A 23,214-nucleotide genomic window follows, 5' to 3' on the forward strand; every position below is an offset into this window, starting at 1 on the left:
ATTCTTAAAATCATCATTTTTCGTACTCTCTATGGTCTGAGAAACTTCAAAATGTAATAATTTGCTGTGAGGTCTAAAAGAGAAATGCTGATTATTGTTGATAACTCTTCAGAATTGGCTTGACTTTTGTTCTTAAAAAAATCCTTAAAATAACACTACATGATGTGGTGGTACAATTTTTGTTACAAAATATTTAATTTCGCCCTTCCTACCTCAATAAACGACTTTTTCAACCTGAAACCATCTAAAAATTAAGATTTTAGTCCAAGACATCCCTATTCATGAGTTTTCCTTTTGGTTTTAAGCGTTTTGGTATAGTTAATCTGCTAGAAAATAAAAGTGGCTTAAATTCATCCGACATTTTATGGAAAAAAGCTCTTCTTTTCGTGCAAACAAAGGGAAACTATGGTGTTTGCAGCGAAAGGTGGAATGTTTGATCAGCAAATTCACTGCAAAAGCAAAGAAATTTCGTCTAAATTGCACGCTATAATAAGCTTTTTGCGTTTGTGTGTGTACTCTTCATCGAATGCCTGTCGCTGCTTTTCCAGGCGTCACATCAAAAGACCATGAAAAGCAAATAACGTGTAGCAAATACAAAGGCCCTGGCGATGAGGCAGCCAGAAGCTTTTACACATTGCATAAACCGGATGGTTTTGGTTTGTTTGCAGAACACGAACGCCTCCGTGCCGTGGCTTTTTGTGTGTTTAAAACATGACATCCGAGGCTGATTTGCAATATTGCCTCCTACACTGATAATACAGCAGCTTTTGAAAATATCGATTCTGACGTTTATTCGACAGGTATTTTACGGTTCTACAAAATTTATCGTCTCGTCTCGACTGCGAAATTTAAAACAGTGTCCTAATCAGCTTAAAAATCAATGCTAGAAGCGGAAATTTCTGGCTTCGAGGGAGTAAATTCAGTATTTTTAAGTGCCGGTGGATTTTCTCAAATTTCTTTTGTTTTCAATTTAAAAAAAAATTGTCTTGAAGAAAGTATATTTTATTGCAGATATTTTGAAATCTTTCTAACTGTGCCCCATTTTTATAATCTCTTTCACGTAAGAATATTCTTCTTAGAATTGTAGAAAAAAACTTGGCATTTTTCAATTTTATGGTAAATGTGTTTCAGTTTTTTGCAGATGATGTCTCCTTAAAGACCGTCTTTGAAGAAGTTTTTGAGCACACCAATCGATTCTTGAGCGTCAAATTAGGTAAACTGGATATTTTTCCGACCGAAATGTCCAGCGCGACATGCGTAGCACAAGTAGAACTTTTTTACCGCCAAAAATATGAACCTATATGTGAAAACTGCGCATGCGTCTGAGCTGGCACACGCCAACCGCCGGTTGCTAGAAACTGAGTTGGACAACCGCCTCTCCTTGGACACACCAGCTCTGACGCATGCGCAGTCCTCGCATGTTCATATATTATTGTTTTGGCGGGAAAAAGTTCTACTTGTGCTGCACGTCGCGCTGGACTTTTTTGTTATAATTCGACCCTCAAAAATCGATTGGTGTGCTCAGAAACTTCGTCAAAGACGATCTTTCAGATTTAAAAATCTGGGAAAAATGTCATTTTTGCCTCACAAGCACGTGAGAAATACACTAAAATTATGGGCATAGTAAAATCCGAAGACTTTGCCAAGAAAATAATATGAAATTCTTAACCAATAAAAGTATGCATTTATTGCTGCTAGAAACCTGTGCTTTTGAAAAACTGCGCATCGCATAATATTCTTTCCTTCACAAGTGTAATTGAAAAAAAATCTATATTCCTCTTATCTCCGCAATTTCCTTGCCTTTATTGTGCTTCAAAAACGTCTCTTCTCCTATTCCACACTGCCTCGCTTTTCCTTCAAAAGCTTCAACCGTGAAGATTGCAATCCTAAGAAAATGCGGCAACGCATACGCGGAGAACGGAGAAAAATGTGTATTAGCTGCACAGACTTTGCTGTATTTCAATTTGGAAAAAACTTCTATCTGCACAAAGCAGCGAATCCAGTTTCAGTTGAAATATTATTTCGCAATAGAGGGGATCTAGCGATTCTCGAGACGGATGCTGGTGCCGACACACGCACAATAAGTACAACCGTCAGGGTATTATGTTTCGAACAATCGTGTTCGTGGCGTGAAAAGCAAAATGGAACAAATGAAATTTCAGCCGGGCCTGCATCGTGCGAGCACTTTGCGCTTCTTTCAAAGGTCAAAAGTTCGCCATATTTTGTTCGACGCATGGCAGCTAACCTGCGCGTTATTAAAAACAGACTTCGTCGGTGTGAAGGTTTACGGCGCATATTAACAATTGAAATTTAATGAAAGCAAGTCGGTTTAGTTGCAAAAATTAATAATTATGAGATCAAATGACTGTACCAATTTGAGTGATATTTTTGAAATAGAAGAAACCACAAAAATTACGAAATGTTAATTAATTTCCTCTGTTGAGAAATAGGAATATGCTTTTTCCCTGGATTCCTGTCATTGCTGCTTTCAGGAAAGCAATCATTTACATATCAAAAGATGCAAAGAGAGAGGCGGAAAAAATTTACCATGTCGGACAAATGGCTGCCATTTATATCTGACCTTTGGTGGTTACATAACTTTATTTTTATGAATATTTGTACCAATTTTTATGTTTGAGGAAGATGAATGCTTGACACCGACGCGTAGTGCGGTGCAAATAGCAGCAAAACAAAAAAAAAATCGATTTTTTACGTTTGCTCCCTACACCCTGAGTCCCCTTTAATGAAATTTTGGGGGCTCAAGACTCAAGATAAGTCTAACGCTAGGTATAGTTTTTGAAAATCTGATGCTCAGGAGTGATTCAGAACGCACTTGTGGTGGAAACAAACCAATTTTAAACTATTTGAAATATCGCAAGAAATAAAAATATAGCCTCAACATATTAGACTCAAATTCAATTAAATTTAATTTCTCCATCCATACAAGTCATCATAAATTATAATCAAAAGAATAAATATCGCTTTCACATTTGGGAGCTTTAAAGCTTGCTGAAATATAAGAAAAATTTGCTACTAATTCAGCAACTCATCACACTACAGCCTATATGATTAGTGAACAATTAATTTAATATAAATTTTGCAAAATTTGGGAAACTGGCTACTCGGAAACAATATAATCACGGACGGGAGGGAATTCCACTGCTGGGTAATAAAATTGTGTCAGAATTCCCAGTTTCTAAAATTTTGCAAAATGTACAGATGTTTTAATGGACTATTGATGTAAAATAATTTTGGTTTATGTGCACTGCATCGGAGAAAAGGGCTTCCATGCCTGGTTTTCGGCAAAATGTTAGTGACCTTGACCTTTAACGTTGACAGTGATTTATTGCTTCCTTGAGGAGCTTTCGTATGGCTCTGAGTTGTTTGATTAACTCATCTTGAGGCCGAGATAATCAAAATTGAATGATGAGATGTTTTGCTAAAAGACTAAACTTTCATCCCCTGAAAGTTAGGTTTAATTTGGGAAAAAAATACCTTCTGAAGTACATTAAAAATCCAAAATGAAAATGTTAGAAATTAATCTGCCTATTGGTTTTTCACAGTTCCCTCTTTTTCCGATATATAGACGTTTTTATGAAGAGAACAATAAATGGAATTTTTACTTCAACAATGGAGAGTTTTAATTAAAAAAGAAAAAAATTATTCACCTTTTAAGCCGAACAAAAAACGCAGCACGGTATACGAAATTGGTCCATCTGCGCACGCGACCCCCGGTGCGCCTGACAGAGGGAGACAAATTCAAATGAAAGCCTGCTCATTTAAATATCAGGCCGCAAAAATGGCCTGGGCCGCGCACCACCGCGCTCAACCCACAGTTTTTCAATGGGAAGAGCAAAATAATCTGCTTTCGCGGACTATTGATTTTGTTTTGGCTCCGCGTGTGCAATTAAGTCGCTAATTTTCCTCCAGGGAGCAATATTTTTTAAATCCTTTTCTTCTGAAGAGTTACAACTACTTTCGAAAACTAATTTAGCCCGGAGAAACCTCGAGTAACTTCTTCCCCGTGGTTTATTGCTCGTAAGCTAAAATGGTTTGTTTAAAAGTATCAGGAAACGCCCGCAGTTAGGTCTTCTCACAGCCGCGTTAAACTTTCAGACCAGGTGAATTTAAAGAATTTAATCAGCTTAAACGACGCAACGGCGAGCAATTTAGTTAATTGGCGAGAAGATTAAATCCCTGCAACCAGCATAATTCCATTTTTTTTTCGCAGAGATGGAGAACGTAAACACAGTTCTGCGAATAGAATTTTCCTTTTCAAACCGTTTATAAAGAAAGAAGAGAAATTATTTTCATCTCCGCCTTTTTTGGCACGACACGCTTCTTGTAAGAGCAACGACAATGCGTGCTCGCCTTGTTCCCACACTTTTTATTCTTTCAAGTGGTGCCCCAGTGCGGAGGCTGCTCGCTCCCTGCAGCGTTGAAAAATCGCCCGTCAAGTGATTGTTCAAACATTGTGATTTTGCAAAGGGTCTTCAGACTCTTCAGGCGGCACTCCGGCAATCAAGAAAAACTTGTGTGGGTGTGTCAACATTTTTTCTGTTGTCTTCTGTTCAAAAATATGTATATTCTTTTATTTCAGGAGCTATTTTGTTATTTTTGCTAAATATTATGTTCAGAGGAATTTCAGTTTGATGACTTTTTAATATTTCAGCAAAAAGCCAATCGTCCCATTTTTTCATCGACTCGTTCTTTTTTTAAAATATACCGTAATGTCTATAGACATTAAATTGGACGTGTCAGCATATGAAACAATAATTGATTTACCAATTACCACAATCAACAGTTGTCAGTTCAGCCAGCAAAACAGCAGCTACTTTTCAATGCTTATATTACAAAAAAAAATCAATAAAATGTATGAAGAAAATTAATTTATTTGCTTCTTCGAAAGTGTTCGCCAATTAAAAATGTGGCATTTTGCAGAAAATTAAATCATCTTTAAGTGAATTATAAATTATCGAATGTTTCTGCTCTGCGTGTTTTTTTAAGCAGGAAGGGAAATGTTGATAGGAAAAATGAAAAACACATTCACGTATTGTAAATCGACTGATTCGGCTCCGCATGCCTCGTCAGCAGTTCTACTTCACCTCCAAAATAAATTTCACACCAAAGCTGGAGAGAAATCAAAATCAGCGACCGTCGAAAAGGTCCAACTGAACTCGTTACTGAGCAAAAAATCTAAAAAGAGGAAATGAGCGACGAAATCTTGTCAACCCTGTCATTCGCCCTCCCTGTAATTTGATTTTTTCCTCTAAAAATTTATTATAGTAGCTATCCGTCTGGGCAAATAATGTGGATTTGCAGGGCTGAGCCATTCACAGTTTTTTTTCCATTAAATTATCTCTGATTATCTTCGTGCGTATTTTTTTAATTTAACACATTTCGAAGTAGATACATATATATCCTTATTAAATTCTCTCTTGAAGCCTTTTCCCTGCTTGACGTATATTTATTGGAAAACTGTCAATGGATAGAAAATTCAATCCTGAGAAATGAGAAAGTATGCAACCTGCGCGTCTCAAAAGAAGAGCAAATTGCCTAGCACTCAAATATGATTAACACTTTTAGCTATATTAGAATTTTTATATTCTGCGCCTTACAAAATTGTGATTAAATGACAAGATAAATCAAGAGAAAGCCGACAATTCAAGCTTTGGAATTTGAATATCATTATTCTGACAGTAATAATATTAAACTATACAAATCTGTGATATTTTAGTTTTTTTCTTTTTAAATGAAAAATTATAGTTTTTTCCCTGTCAAGTAGAATCCACCTATGAAATACCATCACAATTGAATGAAAACTGACTTCACATTTTGATTTTGAATGATTTCCCATGTCCATTTTTGTAACCTTCAGATCCCCATAAATTGTAAACTACGCGTCGAATCCAAAATTTTTTCCCAGGTAAAAAACTAAATCGTTGAAACCTAATCGTTTCCTTGTTAGAGTCTCATCAATATTTGCAGGAAGCTATAGTTTTCGGCACAAATTTTGTTAATTTGAATAAAAAATTATTAGTTAATAAAATTACTTTAAATCAAAATTGTGCAAAAAGACTCTCGTCTACATTTCTCAGGCTTCGATTGTTTAATTTTTCGCGTCGCAAAATAATTTCTCTGTATCTTACACTGTGAAATCAGGCAAAATTTAAAATCTACCCCGATTATGGCAGGGAAGCGTGGGAAATGGTGTGGCGGTGGCGTGCACAGCATGCTGCCTACCTCGAACAGGTTGCCGGAGAGACGTGGTGTGGAGCAGCGGCCAGCTGCGGGCGGTGACTGCGCCGGGCCGAGCAGCCTGGCCTGCAAGGGCTGCAGCCAACCCCTCTTCGGCTGGCAGCAACCCTCTCGCGGCAGCGCGCAATTTCATTTCTATATCGAGAGCGGCGCGCGACACTGAAGAGCAGTCCAAGTGAGTGGCGCGCGGCGGTTTCTCCTCCTGCGGCGGCCGCAAATATACACCCTTGACGCGCCCTCTCGCGTGCAATTATTTTTCACCTGCCCGCATTCTTTTGTCACTATTTTCTCTAGTCTCCGCACTGCATATTCGTTGCAGCCTCTCGACGGCTTGATATATATATTATGTATTCGCCTCTACTCTGGAGCTCGCCTCAGCACTTGCCCTACATAAGCGAGGACAAAATGTAATTTATGCAGCAATTAAAAACCGGCGCAGATGATTTAAGTGTGTGCGTTGTGGTTGCATCCTGTGCGCTCACCTCCAGCTTAATTAGTTTTGTTATCTAAGATCATGCTGCTTTTCCTTATAATTAAACGCAAATCATCGCTACGAACTTGATATCATTCTAACAGATAATTTTGCATTTTATTTAGTTAAAAAACACTAGAGGGCTGTGAAATTTGGTCTATGAAGTGAGCACGAATTTTATGCCTTTTGAGCCTTGAGCATTTAGGAGATTCTCGATCTCCTGAATCATTTTATTATTAAATATTTAACATGCTTTTCTGAGAAGATCGAAAATAATAAATTATAGCTAAATGTTTACAAAAAAAAGCTGAAAAGCGTTTTACATGGAGATTAATGAAGATGCTTGCCTCCCTTCTCACGCTTTTACTGGAAAGCTCCTTTTCGCAGAATTTTCTGCGCGGCTTTTATCAACGGAGTCAACGAATTGAGTTTCATGCACTTGTTCATAAAGTCATGCGCGAGGAGCTCCTCTGCGTCCGCGCGGTTTTCAACGTTCACCTCCAAACACTTGCCGATAAAACTCTGAAAATATTTTTTCGCATTTAATAAAAAAAAACACTCAGATTCGAAATTACTTGTAACTGAGGCGAGAGAGTGTTCCACTTCTTAATTTCCGGTCTTCCGTTGGCTGCAATCAGGTATAAAGCGCGAAGCGGCGTTTCCTTCAAATACGGAGGCTCGCCGGTGATCATTTCGATGATCATGATGCCAATGGACCAGATGTCCACCTTCTTGCCGTACTGTTTCCTCGTCACAACCTGTTAACACGAATTTTAATTTTAATTCTGAAAGTTTAAAACTCAAACCGACCTCAGGAGCCATCCAGTAAGGCGTCCCGACCATCGTCTGCCGCTTTTCGTCGCCTGTGATGTTGGCGCAAAAACCAAAATCGGTCACCTTCACAGTTCCGTCAATTCCCAGCAGGACGTTGTCCGATTTGATATCCCTGTGAATTATTCCCTGGTGGAATGGAATTTTATTTACTGCAGGAATAACTACGATCCAACGGAAAAATACCTTAGAATGCAGGAAGCTGATGGCTTTCAAAACCTCCTTGGACACTGCTGCAATCTGGCCCTCCTTCATGACCGTTTCTGTGACCACATCTGTAAGGGGACCACCCTCCAAGAGCTCCATTACGACCTTTTAAATCAAAAACATGTTAAAAAAATTATTAGAGGTAAAAATTCATACCCAAAGGTTATTGTTGACAAAGTAGGCGTCCAGAAAGTTGACCAGATTCTCATGATTAAAATCCTTGAGAACCTTTAATTCATTCAGAATCAACTCCTTCCTCGGCTGTTTGGACATTTCGATGAATTTAATTGCAACTGTCTGATCCGACTGCGTGTCTTTGGCAAAGAAAACTGTCCCTGACGCCCTGTAAATTTTCTCTTATTGTTAGAACCAATTTAATTCTAAATTTAATCTTCGAATCTCACCCTGAGCCGAGCTCCTGGCTCACGTTGAACTTTTTGAACGGGTCGTCGCAGTTGCACAAAGTTCTGAGCTCCGCCAAAACTTCGTCATCAGTCAGCTTGGTCGAAACTTTGTCCTTTTTACGCACAGTGACCGGCGTTTCACCTTGTGGCTGCTGGCTCTCTGGCTCTTCTAAAGAAAAACATTCTTGCGACTCGTCTTCTACCTACGATTTTTTTAATTCACTTAAAGAAAAGGCTCAAAATAAACTGAGGCAAACCTCGTTCTCCGTTGCAGACGGAGGCCTCCTTGGGGCTGGAACAGGAATTTTTATTTCTTCAGGGGGCTCCGTGGCTTCGGACGGACCCGATTCAGGATCGCATTGGAACATTTTTTCAATTTCGTCCGACTCGTCTGGGATGGCTTTTTCCGTGATAATCGGTTTGAACATGTTGTTGTTGCCCGGCTTCTTTTTAATCGAGTAATTGTAATATTTAAGCGCCTGGATTGCCGCATCCGGATTTTCATCCTGCTCCGCTTTACTATTTTTAACATATTGTATAAATTTGCAAATGTAATTAAGCAAGGATATATATATTTACGTAATCTGCGTGTTTAAAAGACACATCCATTCTGAGGGCAGTCCTTCTAATTTGCCCGTTTCTTCATTTCGCTTGACGTGAATGCCGCGGTTCACGTTTGTTGGAATGCCAATGTTCATGACAACCGGCGCAGTTGGAGTAGCCCCGGTTGATGATTTCCTCGCCGATAGTTTGTTCAGTTTGTTGATCAGAAACGACATTTTTGAAACTTCTAAAAAAAAATATTTTAACGTTTCATAAATTTCTTTGCCCTAAATATGTAAAAAATGTATTTGTATATACGTATTAATTTATTTCTATACTAACAAGAAAACATTTAAGATAAGACGTTTTAATTTTCAGAGTAACCAATGAATTTGTGTTGCACACCAATAACTTAAAAGATAATGTCACTTGGGAAAATTTTTTATTTGAGGAAGCTCCGATGGTTAAAAATCCTTTTGTGATGCTGGTAACATGGGAAATCATTCAAAATCAATAGATTTGATCCGGATCGTCAAATAATGACCTTGTGATTGATTTCTCTCATCGAAAAAAGTTTTTACAAGTAATTTGAGCAAAAACATTATTTTCAAAATGATTTTTAAATTTTGTGCCATTTTCTTGAAATCTCCAAAATCACTAAAAGCATTTATCAGCAAAGTCTACAATAATTTAAAACTATACAAAACGTTGAATCCCAAGAGTTTCATATAGCTTGGGTATTAAAATAGCAAATTTTTTAAAGGGTTTAGAGCAAGAAAATTTTTTAATTTATTTTTTTACAATTATAAAATTGAATAATCTTAAAATATGAAATTTTACCCTATAACTATTTGGGATTAGTTGAATAAACAAGCTCTCGGTAAAAAAATGTAGAAAAAAATAAGTTAAAAGACAATAAAGAGGAAAAATTCCAAACAGATATTATTATCATGCATTGAAGGCAAAAATAATCTCACTTCCAAGCTATAGGAAGTTTAAAGTTTAAATAGATGTGTAAGCACCAATGGAGGGTCAGTGGAATAAAATAAATGTTATGAACATCACAACAATCACATCTTCAGCTGGGAAAAAATCATTTGGTAAAAAAATGTAGAAAATATTTTTTTCTGTGCTAAATATTGGTATAAAAAAGCTTTTTCACGAGAACAGATATTTTCCTGATTTAACTTAACAATGGCTAAAAATAAACTCTAATTGACGGCTAAAATTTCAAGCTATAAAAACTTAAAAAACGTATAGTTAGACTCGCATGTAATGAGTTAAGATGGTAATGTAGATTAAAGCTCACCTCTTATAACCACGGAATAGTTTCAAGATGTAAATGGCATAGAAATATCCTACAAATATGGACTTTTCTTGAAAACCCCTCCCAACGAAAGAGAGCGATTGTGCCTTGTAAACTTCCTGAGCCCGCACTTTTACTTCCTTGATTGTATAACTAAGCAAGAAAGACCTCTAGCGGAGCCGAGCAAAGTGCAAAGCCAAACAACCCACCGCAACCTCACTTCCTCATTCATTTTTTTTGTTAGGATATTAGTCATTTAAATTAAAGACAGGATTGATATTTCAAGTAATAAAATTATATTGTTGAAGTCTTGATGAGTTTTAGTCACATACTGGATGATTTCGTACACAGAATAATAATAAAACAATTTGTGGCCATAATATAGATCTGAACAGAAATAATGGAAACAATACAGATAAGGAATTAACAGTCGGAGTGGTATATACTTTACTCACAATCAGGCAACTCGCAGCGAATGCATTTTTCGTGAACGTTTGACTATATTTAATCTTTTTCTTTGCCTGTTCTGATTACAAGTAACAATAAATGAAACGTAACATGACGATAGAAAAATATACAGATTTTTTCCAAAGGCGAAAGTCTTATAAAACTCGGAAGGCACAAGATTGGAATTATTATCAGTTCTCCGTGCGGTAACAAAATAATGACTAAAAGCGGTCGACTTGAGACGGAAAAAGAAAATCAAGACACTTGGTAGGGCCCTTTCCTGAGCAGCTTCTGTGCAGCCTTGATGAGCGGCGTCAACGTGTTCAATTTCATGCAGTTGTCCAGGAATCTGTGGCAAAGTAGCTCGTCCGCGTCGGCGCGGTCGTCCACGTTCACTTCAAGGCATTTGTTGAGGAAGTCCTGAGCAAAATATTATGTAAAATAAACCTTCTTTTGAAAACAACTGAAATTTACCTGGAAAACTGGCGACAAGCTGTCCCACCTGGGAATTTTTGGTTTCCCGTTAGCAGCGATGAGGTATAAGGCGCGGAGGGGTGTTTCTTTCAGGTATGGCGGCTCTCCTTCGATCATCTCAAAGGCCATGATTCCGAGCGACCAGATATCCACCTTCTTGCCGTAGTGCTTTCGTGTCACTACCTTTAATCAAATTGAGAAAAAATGTTGACAGTCGGATAACTTTTAAATCATTTCTAAAAGGGGAGCGAATTCCAAGGCAGGAAATTGAAACAGTAAAGAATTCCTGCTTTTTCCTAGAATTCTGGTAGGTCTAGAAAATATTTTTCAGGAACAGGACAAGACAATTGTAACACAACAATTTAAATCTTAGCCTAAATTAATTTAATTGATATCAGAAAAATTCATTAGAGCATCACATTTGTACTTAAATACTGTTTTACTTTCTTTCATGTGGCTAAATGTTTAGCCTAAAAAGTGTCAGCGTCCAAAATGTTCCTCAAAAGTCTTATTTTATTCATAACCGAAGTAGTGTTCATAAAATGCTTAGACCATTTTGTTGGGGATTTAATTAAAAAAAGGAAATAACGGGAACAGGACAGGACAAGAAAATCAAATTTTCAAACAAGAACAGTTTTCCCAGAACAGAAAAACCTTTCTTGAATACACTCTAGTTGAACCAATAAATTCACAAAAACCAAACTCAAGTAAGAAGTAAATAAAAGTCTAAATATCTCTCACTTTTGGATGCGAATTTTTTAAAAATAGTTATCTCTTTGGAATGATGTAATATTTAAATCAATTAAATTTCTGCATCTATAAATAATTAAAAATGTACCTCTGGGGCCATCCAATATGGTGTTCCAACCATCGTCTGTCGCTTTTCGTCGCCGATGATATTGGCGCAGAATCCAAAATCGGTTACTTTCACTGTTCCATCAAGCCCCAGCAGCACGTTATCTGACTTTATGTCCCTGTGTATGATTCCCTACAAAATAATGAATTGAAATTAATCAAATGGCAGATTTACAGTGCAAGGGAATACCTTGGAGTGCAGAAAACTGATGGCTTTGAGCACCTCCCTGAGCACTGCTGCAATCTGGCCTTCCTTCATGACTGTTTCGGTGACCACATCTGTGAGGGGACCGCCCTCAAGTAACTCCATCACAACCTTTAAACAGACAAGTTTTAATGAGAATTGAGGCAAATCTACAATGTTGTACCCAAAGATGATCGTTAACGAGGTAGGCGTCGAGAAAGTTGACCAGATTTTCGTGATTAAAGTCTCTGAGCACTTTGATTTCGTTGAGAATCAGCTCCTTTCTCGGCTGCTTTGACATGTCGATGTCCTTGATGGCCACGGTCTGGTTTGATTGATTGTCTCTGGCAGTGAAGACTGTCCCTGACGCCCTGATCGGTAAAAATATTACATTTTTATTTGATCTGATTCTAAGATCCATGAATTCTTACCCTGATCCAAGTTCTTTGCTCAAATTGAATCTTTTATAGGGGTCGCCACTGTTGCAGAGCGTCCGGAGTTCGTAATAAATCTCCTCATCAGTCATCTTTGTCGCTTTTTCCTTCTTGCGAACCACCACGGGGGAAGGCTCGTCTGCGTTGTGGTCTTCTGTGTTCAAATTCAAATTCTTCATGTCCCTCAGGTTGTCATAAATGGGCTCATCCTGTTGTTGCTGCAGATTGGGAAACAACATTAGAGACTCCAGTTCCAACATTCTTGCGAGAGTAATGTTTCTTCCGGCTAGCGAATGTCAAAAATAATAATTGTTTTCAGTTTAATTTGATACAAGACAATTTAACGTGAGACTATTAAGTCACCCTTTTCCAATTTGACTTTTTAGTGATGAAAATTTTGAATTTTGACTATTTGTTCCGTGTCGAAAAATAAATATTGGCTACGGTGGTAGAAATTTGAATCTTGAATTCCACAAGACAGATAAAAATATTTACTAGATTACAAAATAGCAGAGAAAGACAGTTATTTTATTGCCTGATGAATTTAAAATCTCGCGATTTTAAAAAATTAATTCAATATGCTCCGTTGGGAGAACGATACACGGATTTCATACGCTTTCATAGATTTCAAGAGCTAAAGAAATGAATGGTTTTAAAACCTCAACTTATTAAAAACTAAAATAGGCTCTTAACATAATGGAAATTAGAGAAAATTATTTCAAAATTTTGGACATAATTGAGCAGTTCAATTTATTCCTGAAGAATTTGAAGGTGAAAAACGCGAGCTAAATTTCACAATTCATTCCAAAATCAGTATTTATGTAACGAAAACTTTTTGCCAATTGAATTAAATAGTAAACTATAAAGCTGGCAAAAAATTATGCATTTCTGGGGCTAATAGGGAAAAAATAAATGCACATAGATAATTGATCGAAATTAAAATTCACGTAGAGGTTTAGCTTTTGAGATAATGAGAGCTGCAGGGAGTACAAAAAGTATTTGATATTTCCTTTTAAAATTAAAACTTACTATTAACCTTAGTAAATTGTCGTAATAAATAAATACTTAGATTTAAACTTCCATCTTTGGAGCTTTCTAGAATTTTTAATTTTAAATAAAAAAGTAACAAATCCAACAAAGTCTGACATATTAATGTACTCTTTTGTAACATTCAATAGTTTTATTGAATATTTAATTAAATTGACTTGATGTATTCCTTGAAATATCTCTTGCTTCAAATAAATCATGCAACGACACTACAAAAATAAACACTTTATAGGAGATATATACAATAAAATGACTTGGAATTGTACTTGACATAGGCATTTTAGGGGGAAAATTTCAAATTCCAATTGAATAATTTATTTTTTTAAAGACGTAGGAATTGAGTCTGAATTTGAGCTAAAAAAGAATTCGTAAATTCCGATGAAAAAATGGCTGCCGGCCCTCAGGACGGTTTGACACTCGTATTTCATTACATAAAAATTGGACTGCCAGTACAAATGTCCAGCCTGCTGGATTAAAATTGGTCCAGCGCAAAATTCTGGCTTGTCACTCACCTTTTTGGCAGAGCGCGGCGACTTTCGAGGCGGAGCAACAGGTGGTTGCGAGTTTGGCAGCGGCGGCGAGAGCTCGCGGCTCGTGTCGCCGGACGCCTCCGACGACGAGCTGTGATCGGACACGCTCCTCTGCTTGAACAGCTTCTCGATCTCCTCCGACTCCTCTGGGATGGCATTTTCTGTGACTAAAGGCTTGAAAAGGTTGGCCGGCTTCTTCTTAATGGAGTAGTTGTAGAACTTGAGCGCCTGTATCGCTGCATCTGGGTTTTCTTTCTGCTCAGCTTTCCTGCATTGATAATCAGTAATGCCGAATGACTCAAAATTTTAAAGTAGAAAGTGAGCGAGAAACGCTCACAACTCGTACAAGGAAATAGATAGGAAACGTTTATCACTATATGATATTTTCCTAATTTTCTTTGGATTTTTACTGTAAATTAACGCTTATTCCTCTTACTATTTAGAAATTGGTCCCTATTAAATTACAAAACACCTGTAGAGCATTTTTTGTGATTAATTTTAGCAGAATTTCTTCAGACTTAAGCTAGAGAAAACGTTGAAAAAACTTTGAAGCATGATTGGTTTCGCAGAATTTGTGAACGTTTGTATCTATTTAAAATTCCTTTATCTTATTTTGTTAACAAAAACAAAGCACAGCAATGGCGACACACACACAAAAAATCCAAATTTCGAGATAAGGAATTTTTCCTCACGTAATTTGCGTGTTGAGCAGTGTCATCCACTGGTCAGGCAGGCCCTCCAGTTGTCCCGTTTGTTTGTTTCGGCTGACATGCCACTCGTGGTGGACGTTGGTCGGGAAGCCAATTTGCGAGGGTCCGCTCTCGGAAGGCGTTTTCTTCGACTTGCCAAATTTAAAGAAGGACATCTTGCTGTGTGGATGTAGCGTGGACGGCGGCTGCTGAATACCAAACACGTATTGGAAATTACAATAATTTTGCGCAAATTGGCTGCATAGTCTTGTCTTGCGCGCTCAGCACCATTGATAACAATACGTCATGTGGAAGTGGGAAAGGAAGTGCGATAAAAATTTGAATCTTACCTTCAAAGATTTCAACTTCTCAGCATGAAACGAAAACTGTTCTTTGGTATTTTATACTTTAAGTTCAATTCAAAAATGAGGAGCAACGCATTTTGGCCTAGTTCTTGGAAACTAAATGACTAAACTAAAAACAACAGGCGAATAGGCGAATACCACTCCCTATAAACGGGACCGGTTACCATCTGTGCTTTGACCGATGACTGGGACTGGAGCGTGTACACAGAACTTCTTGCATTACAGTTTTGCAATACTGTGCGACAGTGACATCTGTATGATTCATTCCAAACTCCAACAGGTCGATAATAATTATAAAGAAACACAAGGGATGCACTTCGGCACATTCATAAAATTATCTCTGTGATTGGCGAAATCAAGAGTGGTGGGGTCATTGCACACCAATCAAAACGGCTGTTTCAATTTAAAAGAAATTCCATTGGCTGAAATTTACAGCGGCTGCCATCTATGTGTTTTGACTCAAAACTATCAAGCCGTATCTCTTGTGTTTCCGATTCCGAGTCAGCTGATCAAAGAATTGTTTGTGGATTGAATTGTATCTACCAAACCATGCGGTATCAGCGTTTATAGAAAACAAATTTTACAAATCAGCTTTGACTCAGAATTTAAAAATGGTTTTCTTGAGTGTGATGAGGCAAGTGGGATTCCGATTCACGGGGACCCACCGAGGACCGGACAAGTTTTGGAGGAGGAGGAAATTCTTTAAAATGACCGCTGTATGTAGGATTAATTTGTCCAGCAATGCAGTGCATGGTTTATAATGTATTAAATACCCGCATTTCAGCACTTTGTTGGAAGGAAGAGAAACTGCTATAGAATCGCCATCAAATACGTACACAGAGCCATGGTTTTCGCTACGAAAGACAGGAAACTGAAGAAAGAGACTGTCAGAGATGTAAGAGCAATCTTCAAAATTAATTGGAATTTTCATTAAATTTGGCTTTCAGCTGTGGGAAACTCGCTTGGAAGGAGCATGCATGGAGCACAATTTCACCAGCAAGCTCTTGTTGGATTCGTTAAGCAGACAAAACGTTTTACTCAATAGGAAGTCTTTGTCTAATCTCGCCATTTGGGAGCCGAGGACGTTTCAGGTTCATTTAATTTTTACAAATATATTTCCAGCCCTAAATTTAAATTAATATACAGTCTTTGATGAACATCGCATGGGTGACCGCAGCTCAAGAAAGAATTAGAGGAGCGGACCAACTTGGTCCAGCGCCCAAAAATGTTTTCGTGCCGAAGATTGAAGATGAAGTGGATTAAATACTGATCTAATTATGTAGTGTTGCTAAGTAAACTGTAAAGAAAACATTTAGAGTTTTATTTGATGGCGAAACAATTATATCTTTTTATTTTTCACTAGAACACATAAAAAATATGGACACTGAATCAGTGTGTTACAAGAAAAAATATGAAATGCTCTCGTATCAGTTACTACGCGCTCAATGTTCATGCACAACACTCCCAGCAGCAAATTATCTAAGATTCGATCTTGGCTAGGATGTCGGTCTCCTTGAACAGGTGATATTCCTTGTCATCCTCCAGCTGAACCTTGGTGCCGCCGTACTCCGGAAGCAGAACTTTGTCTCCGATTTTAACACAGACTGGGATAACGACTCCCTTCTGAAAATGAATTATATTTAGAAATAAAATTAACGTCAATTTGAAGGTCAATTACATTGTTCCTCTGGCCAGGACCGACAGCGATGACTTCGCCCTGCAGGACTTTGGTTTGTGCTTTTTCAGGGATCACAATGCCCCCTTTCGTCCTAGTGACGGCCTCAGCCCGTCGCACCAAAATTCTGTCGAAAAGGGGAAGCAGTTTCTTTGCTACGAGAGACTGAAATCAACGTAAGTCAGCGTTAGCGAGTGTTTAAAATGTATGCATGGGGCCAAAGGCCATGTGATTCAATGCCGGGTCGCTTTTCTTACTATCCAAAATCATGAAAATTCGGAATTTGTGGTGTGTAGAGGGAAAAGTTCATCTTACCATTATTGTGGATTTGTTGGGGGCTTCGGGGAATGTTAAAATGCAAAAGTGTGCGATGAGTCGCTGCTGCCTTCAAGTTAAATTAAAGAGCTGCGGCACGAACGAGCTTCTTTACTCGAGATGATCGTAAAATGAGACGAAAGAGGGCGTAACCTACGCCGGCGTGCATGAGAAAAGTCGGCTCTTTTACTGTTTGCCGGTTTAAAACTATAAAAATATGAAAGAAATTACGTTTTATATTTAATTTTGCAGCATTTATTTGCATTTACAAGACTTTTTATTTAAAAATTTCGGTGTAAAGCAGGGTATTGCATCACATTCTAGATAAATCCAGTGCGCTTTAACATTGCCGGCCCGCCAGCGCTCACAACGTCACTTTCGACGTTTCCAGAAAGGCACAAAACGCAATTTTGCTCGCTAGGGGGCCGCCCACCATTGTTCTAACTCGATCTTTCAGGCCATGTGCGATCGCCTTTGCCGCAGCTGAAACTAGAAGTCTCTGAAGTTATAGTTTTGCGCTTGCAATTATCGAAAGAAGCCTTTATTTTCGTCGCAAACAAGGAATTTAAATCATATTAAAGGTAATTTATTTCAAAATTTGGTTAAAAAGCCATCAAAACTCGGGAAACTTGTGTCGTAACCTTTGAACTCGGTGTACCGGGTGATTTTCAGTCGGCACCACCTTCGGTCAAGTTCAATTATGATTTTATTTTTCAGATGTATCGCCTGCCAGCCGTATTGCGAACCGTCGCCAGCCGCCAGCTCTTCCCCAGCAAGACGGCCCTCCGCCACTACGCCAAAGATGTCCGTTTCGGGGCTGATGTAAGAGCAGAGATGCTCAAAGGCGTCGACATTCTCGCCGATGCGGTCGCAGTTACCATGGGCCCCAAAGTAGGCGTTTTTAAAGCAACACCAAGGTCATTTGATTTTATTTTCAAATTTCAGGGCCGAAACGTAATTCTGGAGCAGTCATGGGGCAGCCCCAAGATCACAAAGGACGGCGTGACCGTGGCCAAGGGAATCGAACTGAAGGACAAATTCCAGAACATCGGCGCCCGCCTCGTGCAGGACGTGGCCAACAACACGAACGAAGAGGCCGGCGACGGCACCACCACGGCCACCGTGCTCGCCAGGGCCATCGCTAAGGAAGGCTTCGAGAAGATCAGCAAGGGCGCCAACCCCGTTGAAATCAGGAGGGGAGTCATGACCGCTGTCGACACAGTCATTGAACATCTGAAGAAAATGTCCAAGCCAGTCACTTCTCCCGAGGAAATCGCTCAGGTGGCCACTATTTCCGCGAATGGTGACCAGACGATAGGAAATCTCATCTCGGACGCCATGAAGAAGGTCGGCAAAGAGGGCGTCATCACGGTTAAGGACGGAAAGACTTTGAATGATGAGCTCGAGGTTATTGAGGGAATGAAATTCGACAGAGGCTATATTTCTCCTTACTTCATCAATACTGCCAAAGGTAAAAATTAATTATTTGAATTTCTTCAGGAAAATTTTGAAAATGATTCATTTTCTCGCGTTTAAATGAAATATATATACACTACTAAAAACCAGAAGTTAAAAAAAAACTTCACTTTAAAGGTGTAGAGAGGTGTTAATTTTCCTAGCTAACAATTTTTAATTCACAGGTGCCAAGGTTGAATACCAAGACGCTTTGGTGCTGTTTAGCGAGACCAAGATCTCTAGCGTCCAGTCGATCATTCCCGCCCTCGAATTGGCCAACTCTCAAAGAAAACCTCTAATCATCCTTGCTGAGGACATCGATGGCGAGGCCCTGAGCACCCTTGTCGTTAACAGGTGCGGTTTCAATTTGAAGTAAACTAAAACTGAGAGTAACGAATGATATTTCTAGGCTGAAGATCGGTCTGCAGGTCGCTGCTGTCAAGGCTCCCGGCTTCGGAGACAACCGCAAGGCTACCCTGACTGACATGGCGATTGCCACTGGTGGCATTGTCTTCGGAGATGAGAGCAACTTGGTCAAGCTGGAGGATATTCAGTTGGCCGATCTCGGTGTTGTTGGTGAAGTTTCCATCACCAAGGATGACACTCTTTTCCTCAAGGTTAGGACTGAATTTTATAAAAATTAGAACGAATAATGTTCGTGAAACAGTTTTTAAAATTACTCATAGGGTTGGAAGGTCAAATTCTTTTGAAATGACCATTCTACATTTTTTTAATCAGGTGTTTTCTTTCCAATTGTACCGAGATGTGTCATCAAGAAATGACATGTCTTTTTTTCTAATGGATGATATTATGTTATTACGTAATTTCAAAATGGTTGCGAAATAACAGTGTTGCAGGAGTGATACCAGGTTACATCATTGTTTATCATGCTAAAGCATGATATTTTCCAAGCTAAAACTTTGCAATTTTTTCATTTATTTTGTTTACGATTTGCTTAGATAGGCAGGACGCTTGGGTGAAGGCGGCGACCGACAGGTTGCTGCTTAAGCTCGTGAGTGGCCGATGGAGCTGCCTGTGCAGTATATTCCTAGCCACAGCGTCCGAAATTAACTCTGTCCTCGCCTTTGGGCTGAGGACGGCGCGAGTATATTCCTTGTGCTCCGTGAGTCCATTGGGCAGTGAAACGTGGGCAATGGCCATACTCGCGACATTTCAATATTTCTGCATAAAGATGATTTCTTTCCTACTAAAAGTAATTAACTACATTGTCATACTTAAGAATTCATAAAAAATTGTGCATCCGGACCTGTTGTAAACCCTGATAAGTGGTCGTAATAATATCTTCGTTTGATTTGATTAATCCTTGTCGGCTCTGGGCTTCACAAAATATTATGAATGATTTCATATTATTTATTCCGCTGAATTCCAGGAACCTTTTATGATATGAATGGATTAATCGCTAAATATTCATATGAAATTGAAAAAAGGGCTCGGAATCGATTGACAGTTTTCTTAAATAATTAAATCAAAATCAGATCTGATTAACTTGCGCAAGGTTTTTCCAAGAAAGTTGCTCAATTTTGTCTGGGACTTCTTTTAAGCTGATAATCAAAACATCGTTTTAATTAATAATTGATTTAATATATTAATTCTAGGGTAAGGGCAAGGCCGATGACATCAGCCGTCGAGTGGAGCAGATCAAGGACCAAATCGAAAACACCACTTCCGAGTACGAAAAGGAGAAGCTGCAGGAGCGTCTTGCGCGTCTGTCCTCTGGCGTGGCGCTGCTGAAGATCGGTGGCTCAAGTGAAGTCGAGGTGAACGAAAAGAAGGACCGCGTGACCGACGCCCTGAACGCCACCAGGGCCGCCGTGGAGGAGGGAATTGTTCCCGGAGGCGGCACCGCCCTGATCAGGTGCATCCCTCACCTCGCCAGCCTCAAGGCAGCTAACCCTGACCAGCAGACCGGCATCGACATCGTCAAGAAGGCGCTTAGGATGCCTTGCATCACCATTGCTAAGAATGCAGGCGTCGACGGCTCGGTCGTGGTGGCCAAGGTTGAGGACGCTGCGCCAGAAATCGGCTACGACGCCATGAACAACGAGTACGTCAACATGATCCAGAAGGGAATCATCGATCCCACTAAGGTGAATATTTCTCCAGGGATTGGGTTTTGGATTTTTAGAAGCAATTGTTTGATCTGAATACGAATATCTGTGCTTTTAAATAATTGCTAAATTTAAATTAAAAAATAACGTTTTAACTATTTTTATAATAATCAAGAGTTCTGAAAAACCCGGCAGGCTGGGTTAAACTGGTTAAAACCGGTTTAACCAGTTTGGCTCAAGATGACTTAATTTGTTTATTACTTTCATCACATTCACCTTAATGATGTCACTGTCAGATAATTTTTTCACCATTTTACTTTTTGAAATTTATAAAGTTTTCATGCCATATGAAATGAGAAACCCAAAAAACCCTAGTTTTATTATCTGAATTAGATTAAATTCGGAACCTTGCTTTATTTATTCATGTTCACTGTTAAAAAATAAATTTAACTGTACTGCAGGTTGTGAGGACGGCTTTGACTGACGCTGCCGGAGTTGCTTCCCTTCTCACGACTGCTGAGGCCGTGGTCTGCGAACTGCCCAAGGAGGAGAAGGAAGGCGGTATGCCAGGAATGGGCGGTATGGGAGGCATGGGTGGAATGGGCGGCATGGGTGGCATGATGTAAATCGCATCGGCCAACGTCTGCGTCCGCCTCCCAAGCTGTCCCCCGGACCTCGGCGTTAGTTGCATTTTTGTGAGAGAATATATAAAAGATAGTGACATAGGGAAGTGCATAGAGCTGTTGAGAGACGGACATTTGGCAGCAGTTTCACTCCGCGATAGATAGTTTTTTATTCATAATGTTGTTTCACTCATATATTTTTGTGTTATTCATTCCAATCATCGAGAAAGAACGCAACTGAGTCATCAATTTAGCACAACTACACCAGGCAACAGAATCAATTTGTTCACCTTTTCTGTTGGGAAATATGATTTCAATAGAAATTGCTTTTCATAAAATATAACTGCCTTTTTATTTCGTCATCAATTTTAAATCAAACCCAATACTCTGGCCTTGCTGAGCCACTCGGTCCTGGACACGTAACAACCTGCCATGTGTCTCTGACCCGTGAAGGCGGTCCGTCCATGCAGAACCCTCCAGTTGTCAATCACGACGACATTTCCAGGACTTAGTTCTTTTTGGATTTCGTATCTGCCGCTGAAAATTATTTGTGCCAACTTCTGCAAAGCTAAATAGTAATTTCGGACGTCTTCTGACTTCAGGGTGTTCATTGGAGAGCGATCATATAAATTGAACCTGTTGGAATTATTTATAGATTGCGCAAAAAAATAATTAATTCTATCAACCGAATCTGTAGAAGGGATCGAGTTACAGGGTCCAGTACTATCACAGGCTGCCTACCGACGTGGTGCTGCCCAGGCTCTTTGTATTCGCACTCAATTGTGGTCTCGGAAAGGATTTCAAACGACTTTGGATCTTCTTTGGCAAGAAGGTCTGCAGCTGTCATGCCATCGACAAGCCTGGTCGCGCCTCCTTGGCAATTCTTTGATCTCTCCAAACAGTGAAAAACCTGCAGTCTGAAAACAAAATAGCATTATTATTATTAGTTTGATTTATGGTAAAAAAAATTAGTACCCGGTTGACTCGGTGAAGTAGGTAGAGTCATGGTGCGGATCTAGAGCGTCGCTCGTATAAGCGGTGTCTTCGTGGTTTGCCTGTTCGTTGTGCGCTTTGGTCCCAAATTCCCACATGCCGCCAAAAAAGGTCTGTTGCGGAGGAGCAATCTTTTCAACAACCAAACGAGTCGCTTGGACAGTTCTTGGCACCTATTTGATAACATTTAAATAAAATACTTTCAAATGCTATATATTAAACTGCATTTCTTTTACTTTAATCACAGAAATGATTCCGTGTTGTAAAAGAGACAACACAGCTTTCTCCAAGGACACGGGACAGCTTTTCTCAACGAGCTCAAAATAATTAATATCAGGCACTTCAGGCGCTTTGGAGTCTTCCCACAGTTTCCTAAGGTTGTGCATTTTGTCTAAATTTTTAGTCGCTGTCTCCGGATCCAGGTTCTCAAAGAGCCACTGAATTTTGTACTTTGACGTGTGCCCATCCGGCCCTGAAATAAAAACCCTATTTAAAACAAATTCCTTTCTGTTTAAAAGGGCCTCTCACAAGAAATGTGTAATTCCGAGTCATTCTCTGCTATCTGCCAAGTTTTGGGGCTGATATCCTGTTGAATAGATAGAAAGGGCAAGGATCGCTGGCTTGTAGCATGATTGTAGCATTCGGAGCATCTGCAGTGGTCCCGCAGCCACATCAAATCTGCGTGAACTAGTTGACCCGAGGCCGAGGTCAGCTTTAGATAATTCTTCTTTATATCAACTTGAGCTGAAAGACACACCCTCAGTTTGATATCGAAATTCAAACGAAAAACTCACTGCTGGCGGGCCGCAAACAGGTTTTGGCCAAAGTTTTGGCTGAGTGGAGTAAAAAAGATTTTCCAAAAGTGACTGCCATTGTTATCTTTACCTAAATTCTAATAAAACATTTAAATCCAGCAAGACCTGCAATTCCAAACACCTGATATAGAGTATTTTGCAATAAAAACAACACACAATCACGGCAGTAAGAAGCGGTTAACTTTAAAATAACCATTTTCTTGGGTATATAGGAATGAAAATC

The 23,214-nt window shown here is 39.2% G+C and overlaps 6 protein-coding genes across 11 annotated transcripts in view; 2 read left to right on the forward strand and 4 right to left on the reverse strand.

The window, feature by feature from the left end:
- LOC135935509 (uncharacterized) overlaps positions 1-6,372 on the reverse strand; it is a 115,993-nt gene extending 109,621 nt beyond the window's left edge. For all 5 annotated transcript variants that reach the window (XM_065477899.1, XM_065477901.1, XM_065477898.1 and 2 more), the window contains exon 1: positions 6,244-6,372. The gene's annotated coding sequence lies outside the window, so the exon portion shown is untranslated. The remainder of the gene's footprint in view (positions 1-6,243) is intronic.
- Positions 6,373-7,093: 721 nt separating this feature from the next.
- Positions 7,094-15,323, reverse strand: LOC135937479 (serine/threonine-protein kinase pak-1-like). Its single transcript, XM_065480630.1, has 18 exons — positions 15,032-15,323; positions 14,685-14,890; positions 13,975-14,260; positions 12,413-12,633; positions 12,166-12,352; positions 11,988-12,113; positions 11,781-11,930; positions 10,943-11,125; positions 10,733-10,888; positions 9,693-9,699; positions 8,752-8,962; positions 8,430-8,691; positions 8,173-8,375; positions 7,925-8,111; positions 7,748-7,873; positions 7,541-7,690; positions 7,306-7,488; positions 7,094-7,252 (listed from the first exon to the last, which is right to left on the reverse strand). The coding sequence occupies exons 2-18, from the start codon at positions 14,855-14,857 to the stop codon at positions 7,094-7,096; spliced, it is 2,970 nt and encodes a 989-aa protein (XP_065336702.1). The 5' UTR covers positions 14,858-14,890; positions 15,032-15,323.
- A 239-nt stretch (positions 15,324-15,562) lies between these two features.
- Positions 15,563-16,355, forward strand: mRpL20 (mitochondrial ribosomal protein L20). The gene is made up of 4 exons (XM_065480355.1): positions 15,563-15,762; positions 15,831-15,941; positions 15,994-16,137; positions 16,193-16,355. The coding sequence occupies exons 1-4, from the start codon at positions 15,658-15,660 to the stop codon at positions 16,307-16,309; spliced, it is 477 nt and encodes a 158-aa protein (XP_065336427.1). The 5' UTR covers positions 15,563-15,657; the 3' UTR covers positions 16,310-16,355.
- A 9-nt stretch (positions 16,356-16,364) lies between these two features.
- Positions 16,365-17,151, reverse strand: LOC135937246 (10 kDa heat shock protein, mitochondrial). The gene is made up of 3 exons (XM_065480356.1): positions 17,037-17,151; positions 16,725-16,886; positions 16,365-16,669 (listed from the first exon to the last, which is right to left on the reverse strand). Exons 1-3 carry the CDS (start codon positions 17,037-17,039, stop codon positions 16,526-16,528), a joined length of 309 nt encoding a protein of 102 aa, XP_065336428.1. The 5' UTR covers positions 17,040-17,151; the 3' UTR covers positions 16,365-16,525.
- Positions 17,152-17,459: 308 nt separating this feature from the next.
- Hsp60A (Heat shock protein 60A) lies at positions 17,460-21,526 on the forward strand. Its single transcript, XM_065480350.1, has 7 exons — positions 17,460-17,617; positions 17,754-17,927; positions 17,982-18,507; positions 18,677-18,845; positions 18,901-19,108; positions 20,108-20,599; positions 21,022-21,526. The coding sequence occupies exons 2-7, from the start codon at positions 17,754-17,756 to the stop codon at positions 21,184-21,186; spliced, it is 1,734 nt and encodes a 577-aa protein (XP_065336422.1). The 5' UTR covers positions 17,460-17,617; the 3' UTR covers positions 21,187-21,526.
- Tmlh (Trimethyllysine hydroxylase) lies at positions 21,511-23,132 on the reverse strand. Of its 2 annotated transcripts, none has more exons than XM_065480351.1 (6): positions 22,971-23,132; positions 22,705-22,920; positions 22,413-22,648; positions 22,159-22,349; positions 21,870-22,100; positions 21,511-21,819 (listed from the first exon to the last, which is right to left on the reverse strand). In XM_065480351.1, exons 1-6 carry the CDS (start codon positions 23,047-23,049, stop codon positions 21,552-21,554), a joined length of 1,221 nt encoding a protein of 406 aa, XP_065336423.1. In that variant the 5' UTR covers positions 23,050-23,132; the 3' UTR covers positions 21,511-21,551. The 2 variants fall into 2 exon arrangements, with proteins under 2 accessions (XP_065336423.1, XP_065336424.1); XM_065480352.1 differs by having other exon boundaries at positions 21,650-21,779.
- Between the last annotated feature and the right edge of the window lie 82 nt (positions 23,133-23,214).

Source organism: Cloeon dipterum, chromosome 2 (genome assembly GCF_949628265.1).
Source record: "Cloeon dipterum chromosome 2, ieCloDipt1.1, whole genome shotgun sequence".
Taxonomy (NCBI): domain Eukaryota; kingdom Metazoa; phylum Arthropoda; class Insecta; order Ephemeroptera; family Baetidae; genus Cloeon; species Cloeon dipterum.